The sequence below is a fragment of the Pseudophryne corroboree genome, chromosome 1, assembly GCF_028390025.1.
Source record: "Pseudophryne corroboree isolate aPseCor3 chromosome 1, aPseCor3.hap2, whole genome shotgun sequence".
Lineage (NCBI taxonomy): Eukaryota > Metazoa > Chordata > Amphibia > Anura > Myobatrachidae > Pseudophryne > Pseudophryne corroboree.
In genome coordinates, this window is record NC_086444.1 from 496904298 (window position 1) to 496920488 (window position 16191).

Sequence of the window (16191 nt, forward strand, 5' to 3'; positions counted from 1 at the left end):
GCCAACCCCTTCCTTGCTGCAGGTATAAGTAAGCTGTGCCTGAGCAAGGAAGGCGTCAGTGCTTTGGTTGTCTAACCTAGTTCCAGTTTGTCTCTCTCCTGTGGTTGTCTTCCAGGTTCCAGCTCCTGTCTCCAGACTTCTGCTATAGAGACCCGCACCAGCATTCCATCTGCGGTGTAGCCTGACTCTCCGATCTATTCTGGACTCACCTGTTTCCAGCTACAACAATCACCTGCTTCCAGCCCAGCTTCCAGCAGTGTACAGCTTCTCTTAAAGGGCCGGTGTCCTTTCTGCAGTTTACCACTCTCCACCGGTATTATTATTTCACCGCTCTCAAACAATCACCTGCTTCCAGCCCAGCTTCCAGCAGTGTATAGCTTCTCTTAAAGGGCCGGTGTCCTTTTCTGCAGTTTATCACTCTCCACCGGTATTATTATTTCACCGCTCTCAAACTCCAAACTTCATTATTATTTCATCGCTCTCAAGTTCGTTTATTATTTAACTGGTTCCAGCCAGTATCCACTCCGTACCAACAACAGTCTGGTTCCAGCCAGTATCCACAGCAGCCGTTTTACCTTCAGCAGCCCAGCCTTTCCTGGAACATCAGCTGGTACGATCCTGGGTTCTCTCCATTGCTACAGTCAGGCCTGGTAAGGACTTTCCAACTAGAAGATTATAAGAACTGTCTCACTCTACCAGTGCCTGTGGCCCTTGCCACCCTGTAGTACCCAGGAATTGTATTTATCCTCTGTTGACTTTTATGTTTCCTTTACTGCTGCTGTGTTACGGAGTTTGTCATAATAAACATCATTGACTTTTATCCTGGTTGTCGTGGTCACGCCTTCGGGCAGTTATTCTACATGTTACTTACATGTCTAGGGGTCTGATACAACCTCCCAGGTTCCGTTACATCTCAGCCCCTACAACTGAGGCTGCCTCCCGTCAGCTCAGGCCCTCAGTTGTGACAATCGGTACTTTTCGCTGTTTTCCTCAGATCCTTCGGGACCTGATTTAGGCCCCAGGTCTCTACACGTTGAGTATCCCTTATCCAAAAAGCATGGGACCAAAAGTATTTTGGATATCGTATTTCTCTAACGTCCTAGTGGATGCTGGGGACTCCGTCAGGACCATGGGGAATAGCGGGCTCCGCAGGAGACAGGGCACATCTAAAAAAGCTTTTAGGTCACATGGTGCGTACTGGCTCCTCCCCCTATGACCCTCCTCCAAGCCTCAGTTAGGTTTTTGTGCCCGTCCGAGAGGGTGCAATCTAGGTGGCTCTCTTAAAGAGCTAGTTAGAAAAGTTTTTTTTTAGGTTTCTAATCAGTGTCTCCTGCTGGCGACAGGAGCACTGCAACGAGGGACTTAGGGGAGAGACTTGCAACTCACCTGCCTGCAGGAGGATTGAAGTCTTAGGCTACTGGACACTGAGCTCCAGAGGGAGTCGGAACACAGGTCAGCCTGGGGTTCGTCCCGGAGCCGCGCCGCCGATCCCCCTTACAGACGCTGAAGAACGGCAGAACGGAGGTCCGGAAACAGGCGGCAGAAGACTTCAGTCTTCATAGAGGTAGCGCACAGCACTGCAGCTGTGCGCCATTGTTGCTACACGGCTCACGGATCTCGGTCACGGAGGGTGCAGGGCGCTGCTGGGGGCGCCCTGGGCAGCAATATAGAGTACCTTAGAGGCAAATAAATACATCACATATAGCCATTAAGGCTATATGTATGTATTTAACCCAGGCCAGTTTATTAGAAAAACCGGGAGAAAAGCCCGCCGGAAAAGGGGCGGAGCTTATTCTCCTCAGCACTCGGCGCCATTTTCCTGCACGGCTCCGCTGGTGAGGAAGGCTCCCACGACTCTCCCCTGCACTGCACTACAGAAACAGGGTAACAAAGAGAGGGGGGGCATAAATTGGCGATATAAATATATATTGAGAGCGCATATATAAAAACAACACCTTCTAGGGTTGTTATATACTGTATAGCGCTTTTGGTGTGTGCTGGCAAACTCTCCCTCTGTCTCCCCAAAGGGCTAGGAGGGTCCTGTCTTCAATAGAGCATTCACTGTGTGGCTGCTGTGTGTGTCGGTACGTGTGTGTCGACATGTATGAGGACGAAGTTGGTGTGGAGGCAGAGCAATTGCCGATGATGGTAATGTCACCCCCTAGGGAGTCGACACCGGAATGGATGGCTTTGGTTATGGAATTACGTGATAATGTCAGCACATTACAAAAGTCAGTTGACGAAATGAGACGCCCGGCAAACCAGTTAGTACCGGTTCAGGCATCTCAGACACCGTCAGGGGCTGTAAAACGTCCCTTACCTCAGTCAGTCGACACGGGTACCGACACAGATGAATCTAGTGTCGACGGTGAGGAAGTAAACGTATTTTCCAATAGGGCCACACGTTATATGATCAGGGCAATGAAGGAGGCTTTGCAGCTCTCTGATACTACTGGTACCTCAAAAAAGGGTATTATGTGGGGGGTGAAAAAACTACCTGTATTTTTCCCAGAATCAGAGGAATTGAATGATGTGTGTGATGAAGTGTGGGTTACCCCCGATAGAAAAATGCTAATTTCAAAGAAGTTGTTGGCATTATACCCTTTCCCACCAGAGGTTAGGGCGCGCTGGGAATCACCCCCTAAGGTGGATAAGGCGCTCACACGTTTATCAAAGCAAGTGGCGTTGCCGTCTCCTGATACGGCCGCCCTCAAGGATCCAGCAGATAGGAGGCTGGAAACTACACTGAAGAGTATATACACACATACGGGTGTTATACTGCGACCGGCAATAGCCTCAGCCTGGATGTGCAGTGCTGGGGTAGTGTGGTTGGATTCTCTGACTGAAAATATTGAGACCCTGGATAGGGACAGTATTTTATTGACTCTAGAGCAATTAAAGGATGCTTTTCTTTATATGCGAGATGCTCAGAGGGATGTTTGTACTCTAGCATCAAGAGTAAGCGCGATGTCCATATCTGCTAGAAGAAGTTTATGGACGCGACAGTGGTCAGGTGATGCGGATTCCAAGAGGCATATGGAAGTATTGCCATATAAAGGAGAGGAATTGTTTGGGGTCGGTCTTTCGGACCTGGTGACCACGGCAACTGCCGGCAAATCCACCTTTTTACCTCAGACCCCTTCACAACAGAAAAAGACACCGTCTTTTCAGCCGCAGTCCTTTCGCTCCTATAAAAAGCGACCAAAAGGACAGTCTTATCTGCCGAGAGGCAGAGGAAAGGGTAAGAAAGGGCAGCACGCAGCCCCTGCCCAGGAACAGAAGCCCGCCCCGGCTTCTACAAAGCCATCAGCATGACGCTGGGGCTTTACAAGCGGACCCAGGAACGGTGGGGGGTCGACTCAAGATTTTCAGCAATCAATGGGCTCACTCACAAGTGGACCCGTGGGTCCTGCAGATAATATCTCAGGGTTACATGCTGGAGTTCGAAAGGTTTCCCCCTCGCCGGTTCCTAAAGTCTGCTTTACCAACGTCTCCCTCAGAAAGGACGTCGGTTTTGGAAGCCATTCACAAGCTGTATTCTCAGCAGGTGATAGTCAAGGTACCCCTCCTACAACAGGGAAAGGGGTATTATTCCACACTATTTGTGGTACCGAAGCCGGACGGTTCGGTAAGACCTATTCTAAATCTGAAATCCTTGAACCTGTACATACAGAAATTCAAGTTCAAAATGGAGTCACTCAGAGCAGTGATAGCGAATCTGGAAGACGGGGACTTCATGGTGTCCCTGGACATAAAGGATGCTTATCTGCATGTCCCAATTTACCCCTCACACCAAGGGTATCTCAGGTTCGTGATACAAGACTGTCATTATCAGTTTCAAACGATGCCGTTTGGTTTGTCTACGGCCCCTCGGGTCTTTACCAAGGTAATGACCGAAATGATGGTTCTTCTACGAAGAAAAGGCGTATTAATTATCCCTTACTTGGACGATCTCCTGATAAGGGCAAAGTCCAGAGAACAGCTGGAAGTCGGTGTAGCACTAACCCAGGTAGTGCTCCAGCAACACGGGTGGATTCTGAATCTTCCAAAATCTCAATTGACCCCGACAACTCGTCTGCTGTTCCTGGGAATGATTCTGGACACGGTTCAGAAAAAGGTGTTTCTCCCGGAGGAAAAAGCAAGGGAGTTATCCGAACTTGTCAGGAACCTCCTAAAACCAGGAACGGTGTCAGTACATCAATGCACAAGAGTCCTGGGAAAGATGGTGGCTTCGTACGAAGCGATTCCATTCGGCAGATTCCATGCACGGACATTTCAGTGGGATCTGCTGGACAAATGGTCCGGATCGCATCTGCACATGCATCAGCGGATAGCACTGTCACCAAGAACAAGGTTGTCTCTCCTGTGGTGGCTGCAGACTGCCCATCTGTTAGTGGGCCGCAGATTCGGCATACAGGACTGGGTCCTGGTGACTACGGATGCCAGCCTACGAGGTTGGGGAGCAGTCACAAAGGGAAGAAATTTCCAGGGCGTGTGGTCAAGCCTGGAGACGTCTCTTCACATAAATATACTGGAGCTAAGAGCGATCTACAATGCTCTAAGTCTGGCAAAACCGCTGCTTCAGGGTCAGCCGGTGTTGATCCAGTCCGACAACATCACGGCAGTCGCCCACGTAAACCGACAAGGCGGCACGAGAAGCAGGAGTGCAATGGCAGAAGCGGCAAGGATTCTGCGCTGGGCGGAGAATCATGTCATAGCACTGTCAGCAGTGTTCATCCCGGGAGTGGACAACTGGGAAGCAGATTTCCTCAGCAGACACGACCTTCACCCGGGAGAGTGGGGACTTCATCCAGAAGTTTTCCACATGATTGTGAACCGTTGGGAAAAACCAAAGGTAGACATGATGGCGTCTCGCCTCAACAAAAAATTGGACAGGTATTGCGCCAGGTCAAGAGACCCTCAGGCAATAGCTGTGGACGCTCTGGTAACACCGTGGGTGTACCAATCAGTGTATGTGTTCCCTCCTCTGCCTCTCATACCAAAGGTGCTGAGAATTATACGGAAAAGAGGAGTAAGAACGATACTGGTGGCTCCGGACTGGCCAAGGAGAACTTGGTATCCGGAACTTCAAGAGATGCTCACGGAGGATCCGTGGCCTCTACCTCTGAGAAGGGATCTGCTTCAGCAGGGACCTTGTATGTTCCAAGACTTACCGCGTCTGCGTTTGACGGCATGGCGGTTGAACGCCGGATTCTAAAAGAAAAGGGCATTCCAGAGGAAGTTATTCCTACCTTGATTAAGGCTAGGAAGGAAGTGACTGTACAACATTATCACCGCATTTGGCGAAAATATGTTGCGTGGTGTGAGGCCAAGAAGGCTCCAACGGAAGAATTTCAATTGGGTCGATTCTTACATTTCCTGCAAGCAGGATTGTCTATGGGCCTAAAATTGGGGTCTATTAAAGTTCAAATTTCGGCCTTATCAATTTTCTTCCAGAAGGAATTGGCGTCAGTGCCTGAAGTACAAACTTTTGTCAAAGGTGTACTACATATACAACCCCCAATAGTGCCTCCAGTGGCACCGTGGGATTTGAACGTGGTTCTAAATTTTCTCAAATCTCATTGGTTTGAGCCGTTAAAATCGGTAGAATTAAAATACCTTACATGGAAGGTAACCATGCTGTTGGCCCTGGCTTCTGCCAGGAGAGTTTCAGAGTTGGCGGCTTTGTCATACAAGAGCCCATATCTGATATTCCATTCGGACAGGGCAGAATTGAGGACGCGTCCTCAATTTCTCCCTAAGGTGGTTTCGGCATTTCACTTAAACCAGCCTATTGTGGTGCCTGCGGCTACTAGCGACTTGGAGGACTCCAAGTTACTGGACGTTGTCAGAGCATTAAAAATATATATTTCAAGGACAGCTGGAGTCAGAAAAACTGACTCGTTGTTTACATTGTATGCACCCAACAAGATGGGTGCTCCTGCGTCTAAACAGACGATTGCACGTTGGATCTGTAGCACAATCCAACTTGCACATTCTGTGGCAGGCGTGCCACAGCCTAAATCTGTAAAGGCCCACTCCACAAGGAAGGTGGGCTCATCTTGGGCGGCTGCCCGAGGAGTCTCGGCATTACAACTTTGCCGAGCAGCTACGTGGTCAGGGGAGAACACGTTTGTAAAATTTTACAAATTTGATACTCTGGCTACAGAGGACCTGGAGTTTTCTCATTCGGTGCTGCAGAGTCATCCGCACTCTCCCGCCCGTTTGGGAGCTTTGGTATAATCCCCATGGTCCTGACGGAGTCCCCAGCATCCACTAGGACGTTAGAGAAAATAAGAATTTACTTACCGATAATTCTATTTCTCATAGTCCGTAGTGGATGCTGGGCGCCCATCCCAAGTGCGGATTGTCTGCAATACTTGTACATAGTTATTGTTACAAAAATCGGGTTATTATTGTTGTGAGCCATCTTTTTAGAGGCTACTTCGTTTTGTTATCATACTGTTAACTGGGTTCAGATCACAAGTTGTATGGTGTGATTGGTGTGGCTGGTATGAGTCTTACCCGGGATTCAAGATCCTTCCTTATTGTGTACGCTCGTCCGGGCACAGTACCTAACTGAGGCTTGGAGGAGGGTCATAGGGGGAGGAGCCAGTACGCACCATGTGACCTAAAAGCTTTTTTAGATGTGCCCTGTCTCCTGCGGAGCCCGCTATTCCCCATGGTCCTGACGGAGTCCCCAGCATCCACTACGGACTATGAGAAATAGAATTATCGGTAAGTAAATTCTTATTTTTTCCGTATTTTGGAATAATTTCGTACCATAATGAGATATCGTGGCGATGGGACCTAAGTCTAAGCACGGAATGCATTTAAGTTTCATATACACCTTATACACACAGCCTGAAGGTAATTTTAGCAAATATTTGTTATAACTTTGTGCATCAAACAAAGGCCCTCATTCCGAGTTGTTCGCTCGCAAGCTGTTTTTAGCAGCTTTGCACACGCTAAGCCGCCGCCTACTGGGAGTAAATCTTAGCTTATCAAAATTGCGAACGAAAGATTCGCAATATTGCGAAAAGACTTCTCTGTGCAGTTTCTGAGTAGCTCCAGACTTACTCTTCCAGTGCGATCAGTTCAGTGCTTGTCGTTCCTGGTTTGACGTCACAAACACACCCAGCGTTCGCCCAGACACTCTTCCGTTTCTCCAGCCACTCCCGCGTTTTTCCCAGAAACGGTAGCGTTTTTTCAAACACTCCCATAAAACGGCTTGTTTCCGCCCAGAAACACCCACTTCCTGTCAATCACATTACGATCACCAGAACGAAGAAAAAACCTCGTAATGCCGTGAGTAAAATACCTAACTGCATAGCAAATTTAGTTGGCGCAGTCGCACTGCGGACATTGCACATGCGCATTAGCGACTAATCGGTCCGTTGCGAAAAAAAATAACGAGCGATCAACTCGGAATGACCACCAAAGTGTGTCTACATTCGCACAATTCATGTATGTTTCATATACACCCTATACACACAGCCTGAAGGTCATTTAATACAATATTTTTAATAACTTTGTCTATTAAACAAAGTTTGTGTACATTGAGCCATCAGAAAACAAAGGTTTCACTATCTCACTCTCACTCAAAAACTTCCGTATTTCAGAATATTCCGTACTTCGGAATATTTGGATATGGTAGACTCTACCTGTATTTCCCTTTTGCACTAAATGAGAAGCCAGTTGACAGTATTTATTTACCTTACACACTGCAGGAGCAGAAATGAGCTTCTTAGCATCTCACATGATAGGCAACCTGTCATATTAAGACGAGACAGGTGCCTCCTGATGTGTTGCTGCACTGTTTCTGGACAGCTGCGGAGCATGTAGTCTTATAAGTGAGATGTGAAATTCCCAACTCGTGAAGGACTATAAAGAAATGATACTTTTGTTCTGTTTGCAGGAGCCACTTTGATGTACTGAACAGGTACACCAATGAATTAATAAACGGGGAGCCTCACATATTATCATGGCTCTCTTCATTGGCTTGACATTATAATGCAGATAATCAGAACAAGGAAGGCATTAAATGTATGCAGAATTAATACTGGGGGATAAAAATCAATACAGCAGGGATAATATGAGGGACATCAATAAAAAGGGGCATGATATGGCAAATTGTCATTAAGGGGCCAGTGACAGGAATGGTGTCATTAAATACAGGGGGATCATTAAAAGAATAATAATTTTGTGGGCCATGACCTTGGAGAGAATTGATATGAGTTAATGATATGGACCAATATGTGACAAGTAGAGGGTTAGGTAGACACAGTGCATGCTCTCTGTTTGCTATGGTAGTCATTAGGATCCTCTATATTGTATGGCGGCCTAAAATATGCTCGTTGTATTGTGTGCCTGCCAGTAGGATGTTACTAGTATTAACTGACGGGATATCAAGGACACACTCCATGTTATATGGTGGCCATAATGAAATTCTTTAAATGGTGACCACTAGGATGCTTTCTGTATTGAATGATGTTGTGAAATATATGCTCTGTGTGTTGCATAATGGTCCCAAAGATGCTGTTGTAATTTTACATCGGTTAGCTCCCAGAATTGTTTTGAAGTCATTAGGATGTACTCTGTATTGTTGGGAGAGGGGGGGGGGGGGGGAGCAGGGGCATGGATAGTATATGCTAACATATTTCTGTTACATACGTATCTCAACGAGCTGTACAATGTTTATGTGTATATTTATATAGATGATCGCCCAGCCCTTGGACACTTGGTTCAGCAGGATTTTGAATCTATCCAGGAGTACACAGCAGAAGAAGAGAGAGCAGATAACAGGCAATGGAGGACCGTCATAATTGGGGAACAAGAGCAAAGAATCAATATGAAAGTTATTGAGCCATACACAAAAGTGATATCACATGGAGGTATGGATAATCAATGGTAAAATTAAAACAGCTACTGTAGGTTGTTTTATGCTTTATTCATTTTTCAAAGAAACTGCCTTATAAATATATGACTCTGATCTCAATAGAGATGCAATTTAACCCTTACTTAAGATTAGTAACACAGTAATGTAACAGGTGTAGTTCATATAGCGTAAAAATAATTAAAGGAACTTTTATCCCAGAAGAACTCTGAGCATTCACTTTGATCCTACCATGAATTTGTGTATTATATTAAGTTACAAGTAGCACAAATGAAATATAACATATCACCTGTAGTATAGAATGGTATAATGGTGCTGTAGTTACTCAAAAGTTGAAATGTAAAAAATTAGTTGCTATAAAAAATAAAAAAGGAAATAAAACAAATGACAAGTGCACTGTGCATGACACTAGGGGAATGTGTAGGGGAATGTGCTGCTAGGGTGACAACACAATGCTACTGTATTATAGGCCTGACTCAGAGATGTGTGCTGCTGCATTCATAGCTGAAAATGTGCACGCAGCAACTGTGCAAAAATATGCAAATATCAGCTGCCTGGATGTGTAGTGTGATGCCCACTGGTGTTGTGCAAATCCCAGTGGCTGTGTACACAGATGCAGCGCTGCTCGCAGATCAGTCCATTGTCAGTCTTCTGAGTATGTAGCCCAATGGTCATGCACACGGCTTCAGGAAGTGAGACGCCGGAGCCACTGTTACCGCATATGGGATCACAGACACAGGCTGAGACATGCCCCAGAAATGGTTGCGACTTGCCTTCGTTTTTTGCCGCCTCTACTCCAAATGGTCCCTGACTGTCAATCACTTTGCAAAAAAATCCTCTATGCAAGCAACATCGCAAGACCATCACGGCACATGTGTAGCACGGCTCAGACGCATGTGCAGTCAGCCAATAAAACAGGGTTTGCGTACAACTCTTAATCAGGCCCTATGTACCGAATGAAAAGCCCTGTAGTGACACCCTAATGTATCCTATATTGCTCAATCCATTCAGCAGCTGTGTGTGTGCATACTGTAATAATAGGATAAAGGTATTAAGAAGGGTGGTCTTCTGTATGCCGGCGGTCGGGCTCCCGGCGCTCAGTATACCGGCGCCGGGAGCCCGACAGCCGGCATACCGACACTTATTTTCCCTCGTGGGGGTCCACGACCCCCATAGAGGGAGAATAAAATAGTGTGGTGCGCGTAGCGCGCCACCGTGCCCGTAGCGTGGCGAGCGCAGCGAGCCCGCAAGGGGCTCATTTGCACTCGCCACGCTGTCGGTAAGCCGGCGGTCGGGCTCCCGGCGCCGGGATGCTGGTCGCCGGGAGCTCGACCGCCGGCCAGCCGTAGTGAACCCATTAAGAAGACACTGTTATTTCTAGATCAAAAGGGCAGTTACTTAAATGGTGATGATGTTCCTTTGTATGCTAATGCTGCACTCCTATGTATGGAATCCTGGTAATTGTTCATGTTAGGGAAAATATGATAATTACCTGCATATTGTTTTAGAGCCAACACCTTCCACCCTAGTGTGGGATTCCCATCTTCACTGAATCCTCTTATCTCTAACATATACAAATATGTAACTGCATTATTCAGTAACACATATGATTTGTCTATGGTCTCCTAGCACTGTCTGTATCCCTATTACTACTTGTTACACACTATTATATACACACAAGTACAGAGCAGCCTGGCAATGAGTGATGGGTTTGGGGGTAGATGTCGGACAGTTTTTCTCAAAAACTTGGGCCTATCGTCCCCATTTTCAGGGAGTGCCAAGACCAGGGTCTGAATCTACCGTTGCAGATTTCCAGTCTGCGTAACCCGAAGGTTAGTCAGCCAGCCAGTGGTGACGCAGAGTGATCCCATGCAGTATACTTGTATGCAGCAGCGGATCACACAGGCCTGCAGGAGGGTCTGTCTACACCAGACGTCTCCTGCTGCATTACCATGTATTAGCAGCAGTGATACTAACACCCTCCAAATCAGAACCAGGCCCAGAGTCTGTATTTATAATATATTATAACTATTTCTGGGTAGCACTTCTGCATACATTCTGTAAACATTGCTTATCCATTCAATCGCCCCAAAAGAAGTTGAAGGTTGTATGCAGAATGCTTTAATATAGGACATTATACATTTCCTTTACCATGTATACATAAAGGGTACTATTAATGTATCTTGTGTATTGAATACAGTAAGTTCAATAGTTGTGCATAAACTACAGAGAGTTTATAAATACTGTATATGAACAGTTAGGGGTCCTGAGGACTGAGTGTGAGAAAGACCAGACTCTAGTGCAAATTTGTAAATAAAATCAAATGTCTGATTGGGGTACCGAAACAAAGGCACATGCATGAGACAGTGGGTAATTATCACACATGACAGGATGGGACCAGCACTTCCGACACGGTGGACCACTTCCTCTTTCATTTCTCCTCAGCTAATATCAACCTTTAATGCTGTATACAGCACCACAGATATTAGTTAATGCTTTTATGAACACATGAATATATACAGTATGTACCAAGTGTTTATTTGTATGTATACAATAGTGTGTGTGTGTGTATGTGTAAGTGTATGCGTTCTTTATAAACTGTGTTTGTGCATTATTATTCTACTTTATTTATAACCTTTCAATATACATTACTGCATATCTTGTGCATATTTTTTGAGTTCATATTGGACACATACTGTATTTGTGTATAATAATTTTTCTTTATTTTTAAACTTCCAACATACTGCATATCTTGTGTATGTTTCTGTGAATGCATATCTGTTTTGCATGTATAAACAAGGGGTAAGTAATGTGTATTTACTATCATTTGTGCATACTGTGCTCACTTTGCTTGTGGAAAAGACAGACAACAGAAAAGACAGGTGCAGTTTGCATGTTCCTGGAATCCGTCCTCTAAACCTGAATGACTGTGTAATATAAAGGAATCCTGAGTACTAGCCGTACTGGCACTTTGCCTTCTGGGTATTTGAGCTCTAAATAATGACCGTATTCTGTGCTTGTACAGTGTTATCACTAGAAATGTGCGCCGGACACTTTTCGGGTTTTGTGTTTTGGTTTTGGATCTGGATCTCCGTTCGTGTTTTGGATCTGGATTGGTTTTGCCAAAACCACCCTTTCAGATTTTGGTTTTGGTTTTGGATCTGGATTATTATTTTTTACAAACCAACATAAAAACAGCTAAAATCACAGAATTTGGGGGTATTTTTGATCCTGCGGTATTATTAACCTCAATAACATTCATTTCCACTAATTTCCAGTCTATTCTGAACACCTCACACCTCACAATATTATTTTTAGGCCAAAAGGTTGCACCGAAGTAGCTAGATGACTAAGCTAAGCAACACAAGTGGGCGGCATAAACACCTGGATGGCACAGGATGGCAGTTTTAAAAACTAGACCCCAAAGAGCACATAATGCAAAGAAAAAAAGGAGGTGCAAGATGGAATTGTCCTTGGGCCCTCACACCCAACCTTATGTTGTTTAAACAGGACATGCACAGTTTAATAAACCCATCATTTCAGCGACAGTTGGTCCCCCAGAAAAAAGATTGCCATGTTCTCCGAATCATACCTAGCTACAAACATACCACCTCCTTCTTTGATGACTTTTCACATTATGAGAAGAGGCAAGAGGAAGAGGACAGTGTCAAGAAGGTGATTAAAAATGAGAGAAGCACACGCAATCTGGGACAACACACAGGCTTTCACCTCCACTCCTGTATTGGTGTGAAATGGAAAGGACTTTAACCAAGCAAAAATATAATTACCACATTACTGGACAAACTGAAAAACTAGGGGCCAAAGCCTCTGAATTTGTAGCCCCTTCTCTATTTTCAGGGATTAAGATAATCTCAGATTTAATGCTGGGATGCAAATAAACTGGTGCATACCACAGGATCAATATTGGATATTTTCCCCTCCACGGAGTCTGGAGACTTATTTTGTGAAAATATTGTGGGTTTCTTTTCTCCATTTTTTTTATTGCATTTTTATTTACATGTTTTGTGGCAGATGCCATATTTTCATTTTTCACAGCTCCCAGTTACACACATGTGAGCATACCTGTGTGTCCCAGTTACACGCATGTGTAATACCCTGGAACTGCAAGCACAAATCAACTGTGGCACTACAGGTGCCAGCATGGCTGTGTAATATAGAACTGAGCCAGCAGCCTACAGCTTGCAGCACAGAAGGAGTTAACAGCCCAGCTCACAGCAATACAGATCAGCCTGCAAAATGCAAAGGGCATGACTCACCCATTTGCAGCTCAGAGCGGGAAAACTCAGAGCGGGAAATCCCAGATGGAATGTGTCCCTGGGAAAGCAAGGTTATAAAAAGGTTGTCCTACAGCAGCAGTGAGCAGACAGTAAGGAGACAGTGAGTAGTGTGTGTTGTCTTTGCAGCCCAGAAGCAGGAAGTGTTAGCAGGAGAAGCACGTGTATTAGCTAGCAGAAGTGTGGTGGATTAGCCAGAATGATGTAGTCCCAGTGAGGACTCCCTACATGTGTATGTGGGGAGAGATGCCAGCCACAGCAAGGCACCTGACAGAGGGAGACATCGCAGTGTGAGAGCAGCAGTATTCAGAATCCAGTGAAAGGGTGATGCCAGGAGAAAAGTGTGCTAAAGGTGTGAGTCTCGAGAGGTATCTGGGTAAAGTGGTCGGAAAGCCACGCGGCGTGATTAAAAGCCCCCCATGGACAAGAATCCTCGCTAAGTAAAAGAGAGAGACGGTAACCTGATGTGTAGCACTACTGGTCACAGAATGCCCTGGTACGTACTGATGTTCGCCATATATATATGCCACTGCGACTATGTGATACTCCGAAGGAGGTGCCCTGATGTGTGATCCACTGTAACTGTTATGCTTTGTGCTGGAGGAGTGTTCACAAGTTATCCCTGCAATATCCCTGTTTGATGTTAAAATAAACTTTATGCTGTTTTACGAGATGGCCTGGCGCCCAATTCTTTATGCGCTGCACCAACACCTGTAGTCCACTCCCACAATGCAACTGTAATTAAACTCCTGATTATTCAGGGGATCCTCTGGTATCTGTGCCTGAACCCATGACAAGCCGGGGTAAAGTAAGTGTGATGCACTATACACAGTGACTGCAGTTTTGCATACCTAGTACCAGTGGGGCTTTACACATGTGAGCATACCTGTGTGACTTGTCTATTTTTAAATCAAGCAGCCCATTAGATGTTTTAGCAGCCCCTCCTGAGCACCCACAGCAGCCCCGAATGGGGCAAGTTGAGTTCGGGTGGGTTCAGTAAAGTACTAAGCAGGACTGTGCAGTTATTTTTTTTGTTATTGAGCCCCTCATTTCATACTATAAGTAGGACTGTGGGAGGAAGCAATGCTAACCTCTGTGCCAACAGCATGCCTTAGCCTGGCAAGCCAGACATCTTCCAGGCTGTAAGCCACCATGAGACTCCATACTGGGCCTTATTCAGTAACTGTTTGTGCCTCACAGGAGCCACTGGCCCATTTAGTGCTGCAGTGCAATGGAAAGCTGATGCAGTGCAAGATCACTGAAACTCTGTTCTTCTAATACCACGAGGTCTTGCGATAACCCTACACAGCCCTTAGGAAAAGAACCGTGTACAACAAATGCGCATCTTGTAAATAATCCCAAAATGTGGAACATTAATAATAAATCAAAATTAAGGTTGACTAATTAGAGCCATTCATTTGAGTGAGTCCCTAACATGAAATAATTGAGAAGAACCTCTCTCTAATGGTGGGTACACAGTACACACTAGAAGATGTAGATGAGCGGGTTCAGACAGGGTACCCCTGTAATGATATAGCAGACATATAGACATAGATGTGTTTGGAAAATCTAGTTTTCTCCGGCAGTTGCGCTGGATTATGATTCTGTCTCTTCTGAGTCTGACTGACTTTGGCCACAAATGTGGTCTCATTGGAAAACACTTCGTCAAAATTGCAATTTCGGTTTCCACCTTTGCGGCAATATGTTTTCACAAATCTGGTTGTGATGTTGAAGATTGTTTCATATTCTGCTCTAGACTTTAATTTAAACATAGGATCAAGTACAGCAGCACCCCTGGAATTATACGGCAGCGCCTCTGGATTTATATGGCAGATAGGCAGCACCCCTGGACTTATACAGCATAAGCAGCACCCCTGGAGAATTACACAGCACAGCAGACAGGCAACAGCACCCCAGGACTTAAACGGCAGTGGGGCAGCACCACTGGACTGATAGGGCAGAGAGGCAGCACCCCATATAGGGCAGCACCCCTGGAATGATGTGGCAGACAAAGAAAAGTTGTGCAAGATGGAATTGTCCTTGGGCCCTCCCCCCCACCCTTATGTTGTATAAACAGGACATACACACTTTAACAAACCAATCATTTCAGCGACAGGGTCTGCCACATGACTGTGGCTGAAACGATTGCTTTGTTTGGGCCCCCACCAAAAAAGAAGCAATTAATCTCTCCTTGCACAAACTGGCTCTACAGAGGCAAGATGTCATCCTCTTCCTCATCCTCTGATTCCTCCCCCCTTCAGTGTTTACATCCTCATCCTCACAGATAAATAATTCCACACCGAAAAGGTGGATTTTTTTTGTATTTTGCATAGGCATAACAATGGGCTTTTTCATCCCATGGCCAACGACTGTCTCCACTGGTGCCTTTTTCAAACAAACCATATCACTTGGGTGTCAGTAGACTGCTTACGCTATTGCCCAAAGTTTCTGAACTTGACAATGACTTATGATGAATGCGCTGCAGGTGACATATAAAGTAGGAAGTTCCTAGGTGGTTAACGTCCTTACCCCTACTTATTATGGATTGACAAAGGCAACACATGGCTGGACACCTGTTGTCCAGATTTGTGGAGAAATAATTCCACACCGAAAAGATGGCTTATTTGGTATTTTACGCAGGCATGACAATGGGCTTTTTCATCCCATGGCCAACATCTGTCTCCACTGGTGACTTATTCAAACAAACCACATCACTATCAGAATCCTCATCTTCAACTTCCTCATCAGCGCCAGCTAAACCAATATCCACCTCATCCCGGTCTACTTGCACAGTGACATCCTCAATCACAATGGCCCTCATTCCGAGTTGTTCGCTCAGTAATTTTCTGCGCATCGCAGCGATTTTCCGCTAATTGCGCATGCGCAATGTTCGCACTGCGACTGCGCCAAGTAAATTTGCTAAGAAGTTTGGTATTTTACTCACGGCATTACGAGGTTTTTTCTTCGTTCTGGTGATCGTAATATGATTGACAGGAAGTG

The 16191-nt window shown here is 45.6% G+C and overlaps 1 protein-coding gene across 12 annotated transcripts in view; it reads left to right on the forward strand.

The window, feature by feature from the left end:
- PRUNE2 (prune homolog 2 with BCH domain) overlaps positions 1-16191 on the forward strand; it is a 553043-nt gene that overhangs the window by 463510 nt on the left and 73342 nt on the right. For all 12 annotated transcript variants that reach the window (XR_010171909.1, XR_010171914.1, XM_063913844.1 and 9 more), the window contains one exon: positions 8718-8894. Coding sequence is in view for 10 of the 12 variants with exons in the window: in XM_063913844.1 (XP_063769914.1) it covers positions 8718-8894 (177 nt within the window). In the remaining 2 variants the exon portion in view is untranslated. The remainder of the gene's footprint in view (positions 1-8717; positions 8895-16191) is intronic.